This window comes from Sciurus vulgaris (genome assembly GCF_902686455.1).
Source record: "Sciurus vulgaris genome assembly, chromosome: 3".
Taxonomy (NCBI): Eukaryota; Metazoa; Chordata; class Mammalia; order Rodentia; family Sciuridae; genus Sciurus; species Sciurus vulgaris.
The window spans coordinates 36,446,996-36,468,567 of record NC_136463.1 but is presented as its reverse complement, the minus strand read 5'-3'; the positions used below and the strand labels follow the sequence as shown (position 1 = coordinate 36,468,567).

The 21,572-nt window shown below is 46.4% G+C and overlaps 1 protein-coding gene and 1 long non-coding RNA gene across 3 annotated transcripts in view; one reads left to right on the top strand and one right to left on the bottom strand.

Annotated features, from left to right (window-relative positions):
* Nucleotides 1–20,889, bottom strand: part of LOC306656375 — a 41,764-nt gene extending 20,875 nt beyond the window's left edge. Inside the window, exons 1-3 of one of the 2 annotated variants that reach the window (XR_013762490.1) lie at nt 19,582–20,889; nt 17,778–17,928; nt 13,288–13,525 (exon numbers count right to left, since the gene is read on the bottom strand). This is a non-coding gene — a long non-coding RNA (uncharacterized lncRNA). Of the gene's footprint in view, nt 1–13,287; nt 13,526–17,777; nt 18,034–19,581 lie in introns of those variants that run through there. The other variant, XR_013762491.1, reaches the window with a different exon arrangement.
* BCAS3 (BCAS3 microtubule associated cell migration factor) overlaps nt 1–21,572 on the top strand; it is a 568,797-nt gene that overhangs the window by 523,987 nt on the left and 23,238 nt on the right. Inside the window, 1 exon segment of the mRNA XM_079131371.1 lies at nt 20,896–21,063. Within this exon segment, the coding sequence (XP_078987497.1) occupies nt 20,896–21,063 (168 nt within the window).

Here is a 21,572-nt window from a genome sequence, read left to right as displayed (position 1 = left end):
TTCCAAAGCAGGGTGTCAGACTCTGAGAGGGTAGGTTCAGGGGCACCTGACCTAACCTATGGGAGAGGAGGGGAAGGTTGAAATAGAATTTCTCCTGGGATCAAGGGATAAGCAAGGCAAAGCCCTCAAGGCCCAGAGGTGAAAGGAAGCCCAGCACTTCAGTGGAACTGAAGGAGATTTGTTTGTGGCTTGCCAAAAGGGAGGAATGGTGGAGAGATGATCCTGGAGAAGTGGGCAGGGCCAGGTCATCTGGAACTTGGCAGCCATGGTAAAGAGTTGATCTGTCACGCTAGCCTCTTCTTTGCTGCTGTGGCTGGGCATTTTCTGACCACTGGACAACTCTGAAATAAATACACACACACACACACACACACACACACACACACACCCCTCACAGGGATGATAACTGCTCTGTCCCTTCTCATCTGGGGAGGCACAGGGTAATCTGGATTATAAACTTCCACCCAGGGCGGGGCTTGCCTGCTGTACTCATCTCCTTCCGACTTAGGATGCCACTGAGCCTCACACAGCACCAGCTCTCTGATGCAGAATAGAAGTGACAAGGGCAACATCAAAAACTCTGCAGAATGTATTCAGTGGGAAATGAAAGACGGGAAGAGCTGTTCTCTAGTTCCCAGCCAACCTCCACTGCTGTTCTCTCTCTCGTCAGAGGAGACTCCTCTCCAGCTATGCCTGACTGGCTACTGGGCGATTCTTCAGGGGCTGTGTTTTGTGCTTGTCACTCCCACACTGGGTCGCTTTTAAGATGCATGGACTTCTGAATCTTTAAAAGAAGAACTAGAAAAGAAATCCCAAAGGCAGTTAGTTGGCAGGTCATCTGCCAAGAATGAGGAGAGAGCAGTGACAGGTTTGGGGAGCTTGAGAAGAGGGGGAAATGCAGGAGGGAACTGACCAGGAACAAATGGAAAGACTAAATAAAGGGTGAAGAGCAGGAAGGGCCTGGCTGATGAATTTGTCATGGTGCCAGTTGACACAAGTATGTGGCTTTCTCCAGCACAGCTCAGCAGATCAGGAGCAGGAGCAGAGGAATTAGATGATTGGATGGAACATGCTGGATGGGCCTGGCAAAGCCGGAGTGGCAGACAGACCAGGAGGAACTGGGGGGTACTTGGTAAGGGTGTTATCAGACCTGTGATTCCTGAACACTGGGATGGGCAGTGAGAACTGTCACTCGGGGGAAGCCAGGGGGTCAGGAGACTAGGGAGGGTGCCAGGGGCTGGCAGCTTCAGTGAGGTCAAAGAGCATTATTAGTAAGAATAGGAAGTGAGAGAGAGAAGCAAAGAGGAAATTTCTTGATGAAAACGTTGGGTTTCTAAGCTTAAAATACTAAATGTCCCAGTTGCACCATGTCAAGAAGATGAGTGGGTTACCGGAGTGAAGGTCAAAGTCGTTTGTGGAGGGCAGTGAGTTTCAAGGCCAGTGTGTAGATTTGGTCATGCACCTGAATACGCCACTCTTCTGGAATCTGGCAGGAATTTGTTGAGAAGGTGACAGTGGCGTGACACAATCCCATATGCACCACGTCAATGGCAGTGGGTGTGCAGGCACCATGAGGAGGTGACCCCAGGGCCATTTCCTGCCCACAAAGACAGCTCAGAGGAACTGGTGCTTGAATCTGCGGGAGGCCGCTTGTCAGGTCACTTGGCACTATTTCTCATGCTGAAATGTGCCAGATCATTGTCTTCTCCCTCCATGTCTTGTTTTGCCCCTCAGGGTCACAAAAATTAATCTGTTCCCATTTCCATAAATTACTCTTCAAATATTTGAATATTGGCATCACAGCTCTCTTGCTCTTTTCTCCAGATGAAACGACCTTGATTTCTTCCTTCCCTTCTTCCCACCAGGTGCCAGGAACTGAGGCACTGTTCTATGCACTAGGCCACTGAGATTTAGAAAAAAAAAGAATGGTGTCCTCCAGGAACTCAGTCTCACAGAAAGATCAGAAAATGTTTTATTACTCTTGTGACTGGTCTGTCTCCTTTATCAAAATCCCCAGCAACCAGCATAGTGGCTGGGCACCTGTGGTGGCTGTTGATAAATTGATTAAACTAAGGAAAGAGCTCACCTCAGAATGTGAGCTGAGGTGCTGTGGGATTGTTGGAAGACTGAAGTCAGATCTAGAAGTGGTTGACTCCTCCAGCTGACCCACATCCTCGAATGAAGAAAACCTGGCCAGGGAAGAACATTCCAGATGCAGAGGCAGGGTGCCAAGGTCTACATAGGGTGGGCAGAGTCTGAAGAACTGGTAGGGGCTAGGGGATAGACCATTGCGCTAGCAAGATTGGGCTTCATCCTGAGGACTGATGGGTAATGTGTTCAGATTTGCATTGTAGAGAAGGTCATTCAAGAAACACTGAGAAGAGTGAATTGAATGGAGGCCACATTAGATGGCAGGAAGGTCAGTTTAAAGATTGTTGGTATGATCCCAGTGAAAACTGATGAGAGTCTAAGCCCGGTAGTTATGAAAAGTAGGAGACAGACTCGAGAAGGCTTAGTAAGTAAAGCACAGAGCTTTACTTACTGATGGGCTGTATGTGGAGGAAAGGAAAGGGAGTCTGGAGCGGCTGAGAAGAATGTGGTCATTCACCTAGGTAGGGAATAGGGAAAGAAAGTAATGCATTTTGGAGAAAGAAGGTACTGCTGAGTTTGTGTGCCTGTGGGACATCCATGTGTGAAAGCATTCAGTCTTACACAAATGCATTTGGAGCCCAGGAGAGAACTGAAATAGAGATGTAATTTTAGAAGTCAGTTGTTTGCAGATGGTGTTTGTCACTATTGAAGTGAATGGGCTCACCCAGGAAAAGTGTGCCGAGAAAGGAGAGGGCTAGGGTGGATCCCTTGGAAGCACCAAAATTTGAGTCGCAGAGTAAAGTGAGACCTTGGGAGAGAATTGGAGCAATCAGAGAGTAAGGAGGAGCATCAGAGGAAACTAAAAAAGGATGGAGTACTCAGCACTTTCCCAGTGAAGTCAACTTTCCTTTATAATATTGGGTTGCCCACAGGGACCCCATTGTGATACCCAAGCTGCTATGATGGATACCGAAGCTGCCAATATTAGGCAGAGATTCTTAAAACTGGATTGAGGACAATGATTCTCAAAATCCCTGGATAAGAATCTGACCCTATCTCAGAGCACAGACTACTTAGGAGAAGGACCCGAGAGCACATTTGTTCAGTAAGCATCCCAGGTGACTCTTCTTGTTGGGGAGGTCTAGGGAGGATCAGAGTTTATTTCATAATAACCTAGAGGTTCTTGCCAGCTACACATATCACACCTCTACTCTCCCACCCACAAACCAAAGGTGTCTACCTTCTGACCTGAGGTTCTTGAAGAGTCCCCATGGTTGGGAGTCACTACTACTGATAGGACTGTGTCACAGAGTCCGCTCAGATTCCTGGGGTGGAAATGCAACCCACTGACCTAAAAGAGTTCCTGAGCAACTGAATATTCAGGAATCTGATGGAAATCCTCTACTTAGATAAATGATCCAGTTCTGCTTCTCCAAAAGCATCTAGACTGGAGCCCCTCACTGCCCTCTGGTGTAGACTGTCTGATTGCCCATGATATTTTGTGGAATAATGGACCTGAATATCATCCAGTTTAAAAAAAAAAATCAACAACAAAAAAGAAAGAAAAAAACACCATATGTTTAAAAGCTAACTATTATAGACGTGTGGAAGAGGTACCATATGTAGACAAAGAGGACATTTTTGGGTTACTGCCATGGAAAGAACTGGCTCAACTTGTTTATGCATTTAAGACCTAAGATTGCTTAGTGTCCCCAGCAGTGAAATTCATGAAGTATGTCTAATACATCTACTCTCAGGAGTAATTTTGTAAATAAGGCCTTTGTCTCTACTTAAGGTATTTATTAGGCATATGAGTGGTTCAGAAGGCCTGTGCCCCTTGCATGAAATTGAAAACTTGTGAAATTCAAACACTGTCATTTATTAATGAACAGTCAAGATAAATAATCTTTCCTAAACAATTGGTTTTAGAATATTGTCTTTCCAGGATAAATGAAAACATAAATTATACTTACTTTAATACTGCAGAGAAAAGAAACCTACTGAGTAGGCGAGTTCATTCCCCAGCACCACAAAAAGGAGAGCCTGCCATTTGCCACAGCTTAGAGTTCTCTTTTGTGTGTGTGTGTGTGTGTGTGTGTGTGTGTGTGTGTGCGCGCGCGCGCGTACGCTGATGTGTGTGGTACTAGGGATTGAACCCAATGGCACTTTACCACTGAGCTATACCCCCAGCCCTTTTTATTTTTTATTTTCAGACAGGCTCTTGCTAAATTGTTGAGGCTGACCTTGAACTTGTGATTCTCCTGCCTCAGCCTCCCCAGTCTCTGGGATTATAGGTGTACACTACTGCACCTAGTGAGGGGTTATTCAGGAATGAGATATTTAAGGACAGTGCTGCCTGGGGGTAGGAGGCAGGCCTCGAAATGCCTTTACTAGCTCCTTGTTAGACCCATGATAGCTTCTTCAGTCAAAATATAGTGAAGGATTGTTCTTTGATCCTTTGATTCAATAAACATTTCTTGGGTGTCTTTTTTTCGAGGGGGGGAGGTGGTTACTATGGATTGAACCCAGGGGATCTCTACCACTGAGATATGCCCCCAGCCCTTTCTATTTTTTATTTTGAGACAGGGTCTTGCTAAATTGCTAAGACTGACCTTGAACTTGTGATCCTCCTATTGGGCACCTATTTTGTGGTGGTTTCTGTGCTGGATGCTTTCTTGGTCTTTTGATACCTTTGGTACATCAGAATAATTTCTCAGTGAACTCAGTTTGATTTGGGAGAGAAGCAGTTAGGTATCTTGTGCAGTATTAAAGCTACAGTGAAGACATTGTCATTGACTTCACATTCCTGGTTTGGCAGCATCCTGGGATCTGCAGACATTCATCCTGCTGAAGAAGCCAAACAGCTTGGGCAGAATCTTTATGTGTCAAAGAATCTGGAGGTGAAAGCTCCAACCTAATGCCTCCTGGCTTCTAGGAGGAAAACCAATAACTGTACATTCAGATTGCACAGGATAGTCTTGAAGCTTCTGCCACATACATTTATTTGAAACTTAGCATAATTTAGGCTTATTAATAACTAGCATTATTACTTTCCTTCCACAGTGGAGAAAGCAAAGTTTCCAGGAGATTAAGTGTTTTGCATAAAGTCACCCCGCTTCCCACTCCTGGCTACATGCTCTTTTGACCAACAGCAAACTAGTGACCTTGGAACCACCTCCTCTCTCCAAAGGACCTGCCTCCACTCCTATCTCCCAGTGTTTTAAAAGAAAATATAAGAAGGTGGACTTGGGATATAACTCAGTAGCAGAGGGCTTACCTAGCATGCACCAAACCCTGAGTTCAATCCCCAGTACTGCAAAAACAGAAAAAGAAAAAAGAAGGTACCCAATGAAGAGAAGAACTTGCAACTATATTCAAAGGGCCCAGCTGCTGCTGGGCCTTCAGAGTAGGCTTCAAGGATAGGAGCAGAGAGGAAGGGGATGTTCCATCCATGCATTTTGGGTCTTGGGAACACAGAGCCGCCTCCTGCATCAGAGGATTATTGAGCTCAGAGCTAGGCCTCTTTATTTTAAAGAGAAGCCTAGTGGGGATTAATGACATGCCCAAGAAGGTTATGGTGAATTTGCAAGTTCGTTGAGCTATTTGGTAGTTATTTCTACAACAAACACTGCTTTTACTTATTTACTTTTTTTTTTTTTTTTTAGCAGTCTGAGGGATATAAGAAAGCTATTTTAGTAGCTCTTCTGCCCTAAAGGTCTTTCTAAAACTCAGATGAAACACAATGAGAAGTTAATTCCTTCTTTCAGCTGTTACCCCTAATTCAAGGTTAGATGACAGCCCGCGTCTGTCCGACAGTAACATGAGGTCTCCAGGTCCCTCCTAGGGGCCCCTGGGAGCCTTAGCTTTTATTTATTTATATTCTCCTCCTTATGGATGAATTTGATCTTCCTCTAATCCATTATGTACCTTGGGCCCAAAGATAAAGAGATAGGTTTCTGTGCACGCACAAACACCGTCATTCTGGGCTGACTCTATAAATCTGCTCTTTGCTGGAGAGTAACAGAAACAAAATATGCAGCTTCCTCCTCCTGGGAGGAATTGGCATTTCTCACACAAGGAAGGGGTGAGAGGAGGCTCTTCTGGCCTTTTTGAACTTGCTTCTTAGCTAGGGAAATGAATAACATCCTGATTGGCCTCAGTGGAGTAGAAATTGGGGAGAAGGAGGGGGAATCCTGGCCCCAAGCTCTAGTCGTGGCCTAGGAATCTCTTTACCCACAGGCGCCAAACTTGGCACACAATGAGACCAGTGAGTTGAGGGGAAATCAGAACCAGATTAGCAGTTATTTGGGCATTTTTCACACTTACTAATGAAGTGGGCTTTTTACAAGAACTAAGCAGAGCCTCTCCAGGAAGCAAGGACTGCCCTGCCATCCTGCCAGCGGTAAGGTCTGCGAAGGGAACGGGCAGAAACAGCTGGGAGCCTGGGCCTGCCCCCTGCAGCCACGCAGAGAAGGCCCCCGGGTCCCCACCCTCCCGCTTGATTCCTAGACTGGTAGCAGGAGGCATGAATTTCTCTAGTTTGCCTTAATAGGGTGTTAACCCCCGTCCCTGGAACTCGTGTTAACACTTAACACACGGCTGGAACTGAGGAGAGGCTGAGGCCTGGCAGCTGCACGCGGCTTGAGGCTTGAACTCATGGGGCCGGGGAGGAGGAGGAAGGAAAGGGAGACACCAGTTGACTGTCAGCTGGACAAATCAGCCGGATGTAATGGGCCCACAACTGATTTGCAAGACCAAGGTTCTGTCTGCTCCTGCTTCTGTCACGGCCCATGTCCCATCCCCTCCATGGGCCTCAATTTCCTTGTTTTTAAAAGAATAGATAGAACCAGATATACTCTAAGGGACCAACAGCTAACAAATAGGGGACAGACAAGTTTCGGGTATGCTGTGCAAGGAGTGATCCTCCAGTTTTAGTGTGCCAGGGTGCCCTGGGGAGCTTATTAACTACAGATTCGGAAGTGGTAGGTCTGGGTGGAATCTGGGGTTGGTTTCTAACAAGCCCCCAGGCATGGCTGCTGCTGCCCTGGTAGGACTGCACTTGGGTTTTTCTTGTTTGTTTTTTGGTACTAGGGGTTAAAGCCAGGGGCACTTAACCACTGAGCAATATTCCCAGCCCTTTCTTATATTTTATTTTGATACAGGGTCTCACTAAGTTGCTTGGGGCCTCACTAAATTGCTGAGACTGACCTGAAACTGGCAATCCTCCTACCTCACCCTCCCAAGCTGCTAGGAATGCAGGCGTGCACCACCACATCTGGATGGCCCACACTTGGAATACAAAGGTGGAGAACACGAGACTGGCCTTTCCAACCCAGGCCTTGTCCCTCACTTCACTCCCCTGCATGCCCCTTGGCTGCCAGCTGGGAACAGTTGCCTTGTCTCCCTCCCTAGGGGTGGCGTGAGATTCCAGGGAGCCAACGCCCCTGGAGCACCGTGTACAGGCCACAGGCGTGCAGCCTGACGGTTACTGCCATTGTTCAGATCGCTGAGCCTCGTGCTGCCTGAGTGTTCCCGCAGCTTCTCAACTCTCCCCTACATCCCCCCTGCTTTCCATGCCTGGGTGGCTGAGTCAGTATGACCAGCCAAAACATTTTGACATGTCAAGGCAGGAAATGACAGTTGCCAGACACCCGCATTCAGGTGTGGAATGAGCCCTGAACACACCTTGTGTGATACATTCAAATGATACCCTGCTGAGCCCCGCACTGCCCCAACAGGCAGCAAGACCAGGAATAGAGGCTAAAAGTCAGGGAAGTCCCTGTAAGACCAGGGGCCTGAGCCAGGACCTGTCCGTTTCAGCAAGGTCGGGTATCAGCTCTCGCCATGAGTTCAGCTCTGCGCCCGCCTAGGGCAGCCGTGACGCTTACTGTAGGGTGTAGGTTTGTTCACAGATGGCTCCCCAAATGCCCTGTGAGGTGAGAAGCTAAGGTGACAGAGGCAAATTCTCTGAGCCTCAGGGAAGTTGACAGCATCCATTCTGCCTGAGTTAAAAGTGACTATGACCCCATAGTCAAAATGAAACCATTATGTGAAAATACAGAGTGTTCTCAACAACGTTGCTCCGATGGCCTCTCCTCACTGCCCAAGTGGGGGACATCCTGGCTTTGTGCTTCTAGGTGCACCGTCCTCCACCTACCCCAACCACCCCGGTTCCAGGGCCAGCCCCTCCACTGTCCCTACAGTCCTGCCTCCCTCTGGCCCTTCTTAAAGTCCTGAGACCTTTGCCACACAACTTCAGCATGAAGGCCTGGACACTGGGGTACCTGTTACATACACTGCCCTTGTGTGCATACGTCATTCCAGGTCCAGATCTTCATTCCAGCACCCCTGCTGCTGAAAACGTGGACTGCCCTGTGCGGTGAGAGCTGATGGTTTAGATGGCAGAAGAATCTGGAAGACTGACCACACTATAAGTAGAAATACCAACCTGTGCTTCTAGCTACTTGGGAGACAGAGGCAGAAGGATCGCTGGAACCCAGGTATTCAGGTCAGCCTGGGCAACATAGTGAGACCCCATCTCAAAAAAAAAAAAAAAAAAAAAAAAAAAAAAAAAAAAAAAAATTTAAAGAAATAGTAATGCTGGGAATACCATTTTAAAGCCCATTTTTAAGTTAGACAATTATTCAAATAACACAAGCAAAAATGGGTCAGCTCTCAAACCAGCCAGTCCACCCTGCAGGCACATCCGGAACCTCCTCTTTCTTCCCCAGGGTTCCTGCCCCAGGGTCTTAGAGGAGCAGATAGGAGCCTGTTTGCAAGCCCATCCCTCCCTGGCCTTTGAAATTCTCTGGGTCCAGCAGCAGCCTGACCTGCAAATTTGACACCTCAGTCAGCTGGGGAAACAGAGAATTCTTAACTCAGAGGACATGCAGATCCTCAGGGAAGAGAGGAAAGGGTCAAAAATAATCCAAAAGGACGAGCCACTTATGTCTGTGTGTACGTTGGGTTCCACATCTGAAATTCAGTGACGAGCCATCTGATGGCTTTTGAAAGATCTTCTTGGATTAATAAAAGTAGAAGACTTCTTGGCCCCAGGTTTCAGCTTCAAAGTTCTCGTCACTTGAGAGTCTTGCATAAGACTTGCCTGTGGAGCATAGGAAGCAGGGTTCAGGTGGGCAGCTCCCCAAACCCCTGCTGCCCCACTGCAAGAACACTTTAAAATTGTGGCGTAGCGGGGTGGGGATGTGGCAAAGTGGCAGAATGCCACCCAAGGCCCTGGTCCAGTCCCCAGCATAAATTAATTAGTTAACTCACTAATTAATTAATTCTGGAATAGGAAGACTGAGCTACACCTACTGGTACTGCAGTCTTACTTCAAAATCAATTTTCAGCAGGAATTTTAGTGGAAATTATAAACTTTGGAGCCAGGTGAACCTAGAACCCTGACTGTACCCTGGACATTGACTGATATTGTCATCTTGAGCAGAAGTCTTATTTCTCTCTGCCTTAATATCTTGATCTGCAAATGGTGGCAAAGATGTGGGGTGATTTGAATGAGGTGCAGTGCATGTCACACGGCTGGCTACGCCTGGCACACGATAGGCATGCAGCAAATACCAGCTCTCTTACCTTTCCTGATATCTGATCTGACCTGAGACCCAATTCCCATTTGACCTCAGAACTGTCCTAGGAAAGCCAGTTTGTGTGCTCACTGTCTTGAGAGATACAATGCCATGAAGCTTTTCCATTTGAGCAGCTGTTAGGTTTCCGAGGATAGCTTGTCCTACAGTGTGTCCTGAGCCTCGATGTAGGACTCCAGCAGCCCAGCGCTGCATGGACATCTTCCCTCCGCCCTCAGAGGCAGGCCAGAGCACCCCAAAGGCAGTGTTCCCACCACAGCCTCACTGTGGAATGATTCTTCACTTCCTACCTGGGGGTAGAAGCCATGATCGTGCCAGGTCTAAAGCAGAGGAGTAAAGGTTCTCCGGGACCGCCCTTCTGGGAAATGCCAGTTCTACCTGACTTGAAAAGCCTTCTTGCTCTCCGAAGCTCCCCTGGGCCTGTCTGAGTGTGGAGCCAGTCGAAACTCTCTTGACGGGAGTCTGCAGTGATGACTGGTCTCTTGGGCTCCCAGGCAGACAGCAGGGGCCCTGCTCAATGACCTCATGATGTGTGAAGGGCTCAGACATTCCTGATAATCATGAAAGGGTGTCTCCTAGGAAGCCATGTCCTGTTTATCCCAAGGGTGGGGAAAGGGGGTCAAAGGGGACAGGTAAAGGACTTTTAAAATTGACCCTTGCAGAATTATTCTAGAACTTTCTGATCTGATGTATGCTATTTGTACAGAGGTGGAATTCTTTCTGCCATTTTTCATGCACAAGTTGGTGCACATTCCTGATAGAAATTAAAAAGAAATATGTCATCTGTCCACAGGGATGAGTCAACATCGCGTGCAGCAGCCATGGCCACTAGAAGAGTCAAACATCGGCCATGGCGCTGCAGGCTGGCCTGCCCCCGCGTGAGTCAGGCCTGCGCACAGGCTGCTCACAAGGTCCAGCCTCCCCTCACTTGCTTCTTACAGGCCTCCTGGCCAGCTCCAGGCCGTGTGCTGCTCTCCATGGGCATCTTTCTCTCAATTTTTTTTCCTTTCCTTTTTTTTTTTTTTTTTTTTTTAAACTGATTACAGAATTTATATAAAACATAATAGAAAGGTATAAAGTGACAGAAGAGTCCTTTGTAGTTCAAATACCCAGAGGCAACCATGGTTCTCATTTTGTTATTAATTGTTTAGAATGCTTTTGTATGCTTCTTTTATATTATTCAATAATATTAACTATATACTTCTTGTCTTACTTTGTTTATTTAAAATTACGTAAAGAATTTATCATACAGAGTATGTATTTAGCATACATAGGCCCTGGGTTCAATCCCCAAAACACCTTAAAAAAGTTTCCCCTATTATAAACACTCATTTTTCATGACTGCCTAATGTTCCACTGCCAGAATGAAGTATAACTTAACCAATACTCTTTTGTTAGGTTATGTTCAGGTGGAAACATGCATGTTTATGCATGGAGATTTCTTGGCTTCCTAGATTATTTTCTTTGGCCAACTCTCTGAAAGTGGCATCCCTAGGTCAGTAGTTGGGCATGTTTTTAATTCTTCATACACATTGCCAAAGTACCCTTCAGATAGTGGATACCAGTACTGTTTCTAACAACAGTGGGTTATCTCACTCCATCCTTAGTTTGTTGAGTATGATTCTGTAGATATATATGTATTATTAGATGTAGATGGACACAATACCTTTATTTTATTTGTTTATTTTTATGTGGTGCTGAGGTTCAAACCCAGTGCCTCACACATACTAGGCAAGCTCTGTACCACTGAGCTACAACCCCAGCCCTCTGATTCTGTATATTTATTAAAGAATTTAGAGAGCCGCAAAGTTCTATCCCCATTTTCAGCTGTGCGGAGATCACTGGGGTATAAGGAACCACACTTTATCAGAGTGAAGAAGCCCCTTCTCCCACTCTGCTGTGTCCCCTGTAGGCATCTACAAAGAAGTGGGCCACCTAACTCTACCTTTATGCTTTAACTCCCTGGCAAAGGCCCTTGCTATGCAATGGATACATACAGAGTCAAGCTTGATGATGGAGTTTCCCGGGCTGGGAGCTGATGCGGCTGCTCCACACCCTGTATCGCTCCTCTCTCTGGCCCAAGTTTTCTTTCATCACTTTCTTCACTTTCTAAGCCTTTCACAGAATCTCCCAACCCTAAAAGGAGCTTCTCACAGAGCTCTGGAAAAATCCTGTGTGTTTGTATGGCCCTGTGCAGTTTTACAAGGCACGTGTCAAAACACAAAATTATAACAAGTTTAGTTACAGATGTAATTAGCTTTTATTTGCAATTTGTGAATGTGGAGAGAATTTCTACAGAATAGAAAGAGAGCTCCCACTGGGAAATAGCAGAGCAGTAGGTTCGTAATTTGGGAACAAGAAAACAGAACAACAGGGGGAAAAGCTGATTGGTTAACATCAGGTTGCTTCCTGTTGCTCCCGTAAGGACTAAAGCAGAGGGGCTCCCTTTTTACACTGACTCAGACAGACTGGAATCTCCTGGTTTTTGTTTTTGTGTACTGGGAACCGAACCCAAGGATTCTCTACCACTGAACTACATCTCCAGTCCTTTTTAGTTTTTAAATTTTGAGACGGCATGTCACTAAAATGCTGGATTCAAGCTTGTGATCCTCCTGCCTCGGCCTCCCGAGCCACTGGGATTACAGATGGGCACCACTGCACCTGGCCGAGTGGCTTCATTTTGATTTGGTCTGCTCTCTTGGGGCCTAATGTAAGAGTTTGCTACAACACAGTGGCCTCCTTTAATTAATATCTGATCCGCTGCCCACAACCACCCTGGAAGGCACATATTCATTTCCTGTTTTATAGATGTATTGTTTTCCAAGGGCTGCTGGAACAAATCATAAAGTTGGTGACCTTAAACTCAGAAATTTATTCTCTCATATTTCCAAAGGCCACAAGTTTAAAATTAAGCTGTCAGTAGTGTCACACTCCCTTCAAAGCTCTAGAGGAGAACACTTCCTTGCCTCTTGTAGCTTCTGGTGGTTCTTGGCATCTGTTGGTTTGTAGCAGCATGATTCAAACCTCCTCTGTCTCCACATGGCCTCTTCCCCCTGCGTCTCCGATCCTCCCTCCCTTTCTCTTGAAAGGACACTGGTCCTTGGTGTCATCGTCACCTGGAGGATCTCGAGATCATTAATTACATCTGCAAAGACCCTATTTCCAAATAAGGTAACACTCGGAGTCAGAAGTAGACCTTTCTTTTTTGGGGGAGATTGTAGGGGAGACACCAGTGAACTTCAGCAATAGATAAAGTAACCAAGGTTCAAAGAGGAGAAATAACTTCCCCTGAGTCATTCAGAAAGTAACAGGAATTGGCATTTGAACCCAGGTCTTCTGCTTATCGTGTGCCTTTAATTAGGTTTAAAAAAAAAAAAAAAAAGACTCATGTATTATTGCTTGGTTATGTTATTTGGTTCATCGAAAATGAAATTTGGTAACTTTTGCCCTAGAGTACCTCAAACATCATTTCACCATTTTTCTATTAGTATGTTATTGTTAATTACATTGAAACCATTATTTCCAATGTGAACCCCTTAAAATGAAAGTCATTCATTTATTTTTCACATGGTAAGACCCAGAAGGGATTAGTGACTTGCCCAGAAAAACCAGGAAAGTTAAGTCTTGATTTGGAATCTTTATTCCAAGTTTAAAGTAGACATTATGATCCTGTGGTGCCGTTGTGATGGGGCTCATTGTCAAAGTAACTACTGTGTTAAATTCCAAAGGTCCTTAGGGTCTCCGTGCCTGTTGTGCAGCCTCTTCCCTCGCTCAGCACCATTTAATGTTGGCCACACTCAGAAGCCCATTCCCAGGCTCTGGTCAGTGAGCACCTGCAAGAACAGATGTGCTGCTGTTATCACACCTGGCGCATTAGCCTCTCCTGTCATTTTCAGCATTAGCTCAGGTGTATCTTTGCTGTTCTAATACTGCTCCCTTTCTCTTTACTGAATTCACATCCTGACCCAGATCCTTTAAAAATAACCTAAGGGCTGGGGAGATAGCTCAGTTGGCAGAGCGCTCACCTCACAAGCACTGAGGCCCTGAGTTCAATCCCCAGCACCGCAAAAAAAAAAAAAAAAAAAAGAAAGAAAGAACCTAATACCCCAAATCCAAACCCACAGCCCACGCCTCACAAACATGATTTATCAATTGTCACAGGTTTGGGAAGCATTAGATAACCTGAGTCATAAGAGATTGCTGGAGCCAGGTGGGGGTGGCACACACCTGTAATCCCAGCTACTATGGAGGCTAAGGCAAGTGGATCACAAGTTTAAGGCCAGTGTGGGCAACTTAGTGAGACCCTGTCTCAAAATAAAAAGATCTGGGGATATAGCTCAATAGTAGAGCACTTGGGCTGGGGATGTAGCTCAGTAGGTGAAGTGCTTGTCTCACTTGCCCAAGGCCCTGGGTTCAATCCCCAGCACCACAAAAAAAAAAAAAAAAAAAAAAAAAAATAGTAGAGCCCTTGCCCAGAATGTGCGAGGAGGCCCTGGATTCAGTTCCTAGCATAGCGAAGAAAAACACCAAAATTGCTGGAGTCCGGTCCCTTTGCTGCATATCACCTCCCTCTGTGGATGTGGAATCATACGATCATTTATCACTTAATGACGGAGATAAGTTCTGAGAAATCCATCAGTAGGCAGTTTTGCCGTGCAGGCGACACACATACACTCGCACAGCTGCAAGGGCATAGGTCAGGCGTTCTCTGTGGCCTCCTGGTGCCATGAGGCTGCTGCCTGCATGGCACAACATATGTTGTATAGCAAATTTGGTTTTTTTAAGTAGAAGGATTATACTCTAAAACAACAAAAATAAGCATAGTAAGGGAGAAGCCAGTGAAGTCATTTATGATCAGGTGTCATGCGCTTTATGTAACAGTGCGTGCTAGGCTTTTGTGTTTCTGGCCTAAGTTGTAGGTTTGTTTATACCAGCATACCACAAACACGTAAGTGATGCATTACGCCATGATGTCATCACAGCTGTGAGATCACTAGATGATGGGAATTTTTCAGCTCCATTATAATCTGATGGGACCCCTGCCTTTTTTACTTTATTATTTATAGCTCTACCACTGAGCTATGCCCTCTGCCCTTTATTTTTTGAGACAGGGTCTCACTAAGTTGCCCTGGCTAACCTTGAACTTGTGATCCTCCTGCCGCAGCTGCCCAAGTAGCTGAGATTACAGGTGTGTGGTCACCACAGTAGGACCACCATCTTATACACAGTCCATCATTGACTAATACATGGTTATGCAGTCCATGATCATCGTTATTTTGGGGACCAGCCTAAAGGACTGAGAAGGAAAGATGGTGTCCTCATATCCTCTCACCCTATCTGATATAGTATATATTGATAAAATGAAATATGCTTGCAGACACACCTAGTGACCTAGGATATTAGGGTTCTCCAGAGAATCAGAACCAATAAGAGATTAGATAGCTATGTAGGTAAGTAGGTAGGTAGATAGATAGGTAATTATGAGAATTGGCTCATGTGATTATGGAGACTGCTAAGTCCCACTGTCTCCCATCTGCAAACGGGAAAACCAGAAAAGCCAGTGGTGTAGTCCATTAGAGTCTAAGACCTGATAACCTAGATTGCCATTGGAGTAGGTTATGGTCAAGTCCAAAGGCCTGAGGACCAGGGCCTGATGGTTGAAGACACAATCTGAACCTGAAGGCCTGAGAATCAGGATCACCAATGTTCATGGGCAGGGTATGATAATGTGCCAACTCAGAACAAAATTTTCCTTCTTCTGCTTTTTTGTTATATTCAGGCCCTCAATGGGATGAAACCCACACATATTAGTGAGGGAGCATTATCTATGCCCCGTCTACTGATTTCGTCTTCTACAATACCCTTACCAACACATCCAGAAATGTTTTACCAACTGTCTGGGCATCCCTTAGCCCAGTCAAGTTAACACATAAAATTGACCATTGCTCCAGGGATTATCTACTGTCCTCAGCTTATGCTTATGTGAACTACCTGTACTGTGGTAAAAGGTGTCTTTCCCACAGCATCAGTCTTCAGCTCAGCTTGGCAGATAATTTGGTGAGCCAGACAAGAGGCTATTCAGTGGCTGCCTTCATCATGCCTGTGATCATTATTTAGTTGTCACAGGCATCATTATTTCAATTATTACCCACATAAAAGGGCTTATATCTTGAACAGCATTGTTTAATGCAGGTTTTGCTTTTAGTATCTGGCTTCCCTGGTGGCTAGAAATCTGATCAACAGGTTCTCAGTGAAGCCCAAACCCTGGCTGGATCTAATTGACTGTGGCAGTCTTGTAAATAGCAGGGTGTGATTAGACACTATCGGTGTAGAGGAGCATCCCACCTGCCCACTTCACTTCCACCCCTGGGCTCCCTTGCCCCTCTAACAATAACCTACAAAGGCAGAGCACGTGCTTCCCAGGCCTCCCTGGAAGCGGCCAGCTTACCAGCTGTCACAGCGTGCCTTTAATGGGTTCGTGAAACCCAAGAACCTGACTCATTTCTCCTCTGGGGAGAGCATAATACAAGATGCCAAGCTGGATTCAGGAAGTTCACCTGTATGAGACCAGTTCCCTCTGCCATCCCAGGTAGGTGGTTGTGGTTTATCCAGTTTGCAGAATCTCCAAATCTCAAATAAGTGCACAGAAGGCAGCAGAGTGAAATTTTGGTATTGTTTTCTGCTCACTCGCCATCATCTTCTTTCCTTTTATTTAATTTTAATTCCATTTTCTGCCTACCCAGGCCCTAGATGTTCAGGTTCTGGTTGCCCACCCAAAGGGCTTCAGGTGACTCTGAAGTGACAGTCAGATTTCTCAGATGGACCTAATCAATCAATGAACAAATCTGTTTTGAGCAAGTATGTTGGACAGAGTCCTGTGCCTGTTTCCATTTTAGAGGAATCCATGCCCTGAGGAGCTTCTAAACTAGTTGGAAAAGCAGATCATGTGGCTAGGAGAAGGCGGCATAGGAATCAGGCCATAGGAATGATCTGTGGGATTCCAAGATTAATCTGGGTCCACAGAAGGGCTTCAGACCCACCTGATGTTGCTTACATAATTTTGTATATGCAAACATGCAATTTCTTTTCCTTTTTTTTTTTTTGGTACCAGGGATGGAACTCAGGGGCACTTGACCCCTGAGCCACACCCCTAACCATACTCTGTGTTTTCTTTAGGGTCTCACTAAGTTGCTCAGCTAAGTCGCTGACGCTGACTTTGAACTCACGATCCCCCTGTCTCAACTCCCTGAGCAGAGCCAGGGGATTACAGGCAGGTGCCACCACACCCAGTGCAGACGTGTATTTTTATGGGTAAATACATAACTTTCATCAGCTTCACTCCAAAAGTATTATCAGAGTCTATGCAAAGCATTTATTATGCCTTGGATAGTTGCTCAAGCTTTCATTGAGCAGGTTGGACATGAACTCAGTCTTGGAAATGGTATTCAGAGAGTAACAGGGAGCCCCTAAAGGGAAGGATTCCCAGGAGGCATCATGGGAAGACCACTACATTTAGGACCAGTCACCTTTCATCTGTCAAACTCAGTAAGATATAAATCTGCAAAATGTTGATAATCACTGCTTCCCAGAGTTTTATGAAAGACTATAGCCCTTCTTTTTTTCCCCCTTCTTGTGCCATTTCCCATACTTCAGTGCCACTCATATCATAGTGAACACTAATCAATATTTGATGAACATGTGACTTAACTGAAATAGTAAACATGAGAGCAGAGTGTTGTTCAGCAAAAGATCTTTATTGTCCTGGGAAAGAGGGGCACACGCCTGTCATCCCTGCAACTTGGGAGGCTGAGGCAGGAGGATCACAAATCAAGGCCAGTCTGAGCAACTTAGTGATGAGACCCTGTCTCAAATTTCAAAACAATGAGTAAAAAGGGTTGGGTATGTAACTTAATGGCAGAGTGTCCCTGGGTTCAATCCTAGTACCATCAAAAAACAAAACTTCATTACTAAGCATGCATACTCAGTGCACTGAGAAAGCAACTCTGAGCTGGTCTGGTGATCAGTAGCTGTGCCGTCAACACTGATGAAATATGCAGTTTGCTGAGAGCCCAGAAGTGACCTCACCTGCAAGAGCTTGGCCTCTTCACCTTAGTGCCCATGATCCACATGTATTTATTGCCCTGCTGTCACTCCAGGGTCCTGGAGTGGCTGCCAGGGAAGGAAGGGAAGGACCAGACAGGATGGGGGTGTCACAGGGCTTCTGCTGGGACTCCTCCTGCATGGGTGAGAGGGATCACTGATTGTTCTCTGTCACTTCTCAGGACAGCAGAAACGATAGAATGCTCCTTTGCTGAGCTCTCTTGGTACCTCCCACCTCTTCCCCACCCAGCGTGCCTTTGCTGAGACCTTCAATCAATTTGTTTTCTTCTGTGTGCCCTCCAGCAGACAGGGTGACTCATCATCATTAGTACTGCGATACTGCAAGGGTAGTTGAGAGAGGAAAGGTTTTTAAAAGGCATTGGTTGAAGGTGACGGGAATTCTCAAACCAAGTTAGGAAAGGACAGAGGCAATTCCTACTTAAGCAGTTCTCACTGCAGGTGCCACCGAGGAAGCCTTGTGGGAGCTAAGAGAATGAGCTCTGAGGAATTAAGAGCCTGTGTTCCAAATCTGTCACTTAGAGACTTTGAGCATGTCATTTAATCTCTCTGAGCTTCCAGCTCCTCCTCCACAAATTAAGATGGTACCTGTACTGTGTATGGCTCAGGATCTCTGTGATAGTGAGAGCTTACCATGAGACCTCAAGCAATACACAGGTGTCGATCCCTGTTGTTGTTAACAGGTACATGAGCACACCTGCTCTGTCCAGAGCACGCCGTGTGCGTCAGGTACGTTTGCACTTATCTGATGCGGTCCTCACAGCAGGATGAGTGAATTTTCAAGGATGAGGAATCAGAGGCTCACGCCCGGAGTCATGCAGCTAATATGTGTTAGAGTCTACATTTAAGTCCAGGTCTGTTTCCATTCTCACTGTTAAACCAGCTCATGATTCTTGTCCTAGATACTATTACTTTATCCATTAAAATATTCCATACTCCTCTGGCCTTTACCAGCCATCTTAGAGTGGGCCCACCCTCTTACCCAAACCATTCTTTAAGAAACTATGACTTTCTCCAAACTTTTTTGCTTTCTTCTTGGTTCGAGTTCTACTTTCCTCTTGGCCTGTTGCCAGCTCCCCTGCCCTGGGCTTCCTTCTAGAGCGAGTACCCTGCTCTTCTGAAGTGAGAAAGAATGGGCACTCTCTTTTCAGGTTTCTGAACTCTGAAACTTCTCTAGAAGGAGGCTGAGTGTACAGAGGAGGCCCATGTTTTCTTGTCATCCTCCATTCTGATGTCACTAAGCACAGGTGCCCCAAGCAAGACCCTTCAGGAAAACAACAAGGCTATAGCTCTTTACCTTGTCAGGTACACCAGGGGTCGGGGAGCGGCTCTGAGGGAGTCAGACTCCTGGTGGGAACCTCACTCTGTCTCTGCTCCTTTAAGGCAGGGCAAGGAGGTGTTGGTTCTACTTGAGAGATGGAAAAGGAGATAGAGGGACTTGCCTGACTCCCTTAAGGGACAGGCATAAAACCAAAAGCTTAATATCCTCGGCCCATGTGTCTTTGGGGATCTGGGTTCCTGAGAATTATTGCTAAGGGTGAAATATTGGGCCTGAACCCCAATTCCCAAATCTTCATCCTGACCCTGCATAATGGAGACAGAATGTAGAGCAAGGCTTCTTCCCATTCTAGAGTTCCACCTGACAAGCCCGTCCCAAAACCCAGTCCCAAGGTGGGCTTCTCCTTGGGGCGGTGCATTTGTAGCTGCTGCCCATTCTCCCGGTGCCAGGAATCTATCCTCCAATTAGGTAAGAGATAAATCAAAGCCAAACCTGGCTGATGAAATTCAGGAGCCATCAGTGACCCTTGCCACACATGCAAATCCCAGCAGGCTGAACAAGGGCCTTTGTCTGGTCAGGAGAGTTCAGGATTATCTGGCCCACTTTGCTGATGTATGGAGGCACCGGCTGTCGGAGTGTTTACCAACGGTTATCACCTCAATGCTTTGGCCATTATCAGAGACAGGGCCGCCTGCCGGGGCTGGGGCTCGCACCCTCTCTATTACCACCTGTCATTGGCAGAGAGTGTGCGCTGACACTGCCCAGTCCTGCCCGCCAAGGGAAGATAGTTTCTGACGGCTGATCAAAGAGGAGAAGCAAGGCCCGATAAAGAGTGTGTGTTTCATGTACTTTTAGCTTTGGGAAACATTGGCATTTGCATTTTTTCCTCATCTTCCTGGTGCTGGTAGAAACCAAGCCCGGTAAATGGAGTGGGTTCAGTTACCTAATCGCTGGGGAAATGGTATGTGCTTAAAGCAACAGAGCATGACCATAATCTCCTTTTGAGAGAGTGACTGAAATAAGCTTTCACAGAAGACTTGCTGTAGAATAAAGTAGAATAATTTAAATTTGGACTTTGAAGTGATCTTGCATGTAAAATCTAATCTTGGCACTTAGCAGAACACCATGTACTTTTTGGAACTGGGAGCAGCTTTGGATTAAGGCAGGACCCTTGCTGAAGATGCTATGACCCAAGTGTATTGCTGTATGCCTGAAATGGTACCCCAGGTGTGCCCAAGTCTCTGGGCAGCTGGGAGACTTTTTTTTTTAAGCTGAGAGACTGTCTGCAGTGGGGTAGAATGAGTTTTAGACTGAAACATTAACAGATATGAGTTCTTGTACCAAGTCTGCCGCAAACCTGCCGTTTATTCTTGGGCTATAACTTCTCTGAGGTTCAACTGCAAAATGAGATATAAGTTATAGGATGCGATGGTTTAGAAAGCTGTTTTGTTTAGGTCAAGCGATCCCTTCTTCAAATGAAATTTTAGGTGGAGTCCCATGTGTCAAGTAGGAAAAAGTAGGGAAGTTTAGTTTGAATCCTGTCACTCCTCAGAAACCATTTTTAAACCACCTGCCTCGGTGACGTGGAGGTCACTTCCTGGAGATGCACATTCTGATCCAGTGGCATGAGCTGTTTGTCTCTGTGTTGTACACCCCTGTCTCATGGTGTCCTGACTGCCCTTCAGCATCCAGTGAATGACGGAAGTGGTCCAGGGCGTGGAGGGGCATTGGTGGTAGGTAGACCAAAAGATTTGCCTGCCCTCTGAAGGCATGGACCTAACATCAGATGTCCCATGTGTGCCACAGGTACCTTTGACCGGAGCGTGACCCTGCTGGAGGTGTGCGGGAGCTGGCCTGAGGGCTTCGGGCTACGGCACATGTCCTCCATGGAGCACACAGAGGAGGGCCTCCGGGAGCGGCTCGCTGATGCCATGGCTGAGTCACCAAGCCGGGACGTCGTGGGATCAGGAACAGGTAAAGGTGTCATTAGACGTGTGGCCTGACTTGGTCATGACTGGCGCTTGTTGATGCAGAGCTTCTTTGGCAGAGAGAAGGTGTGTGTTTGTGTTTACCATTTGTTCCTCTAGTTGGCACTCAGTGCTGTCCATTTTAGAAGCCTCTAGTGTTGGGATGTTCTCCGTGGAACTGCCCCCCACACACACATGGAATAACTCATAAGAAAGTGTGGCGAGGATCACAATGCAACTGTGTAAGCCACATGGGGAAGGCAGGTCCCAAGTTCGCCAGCAGTGCTAAGGCACTGAGTCCTAAGGCAGCACACCTTCTTCAGTCACGCTCCAAGCTTTATGGATTGGCAAGTGTCAGTGGGACCTGCCAAGCTGGGAGGGAGCAGGCAGTGTGGCTCAGCCCCCGGCCAGCTTTTTCTTATGCTGCCTTTGGCCCTATACTCTTGCCTCTGGGAGGGTCCAGGAACCAGGGTCTGGGGTGGCGTCCTGCTTGTATTGGGCAGGGAGAGGATATCT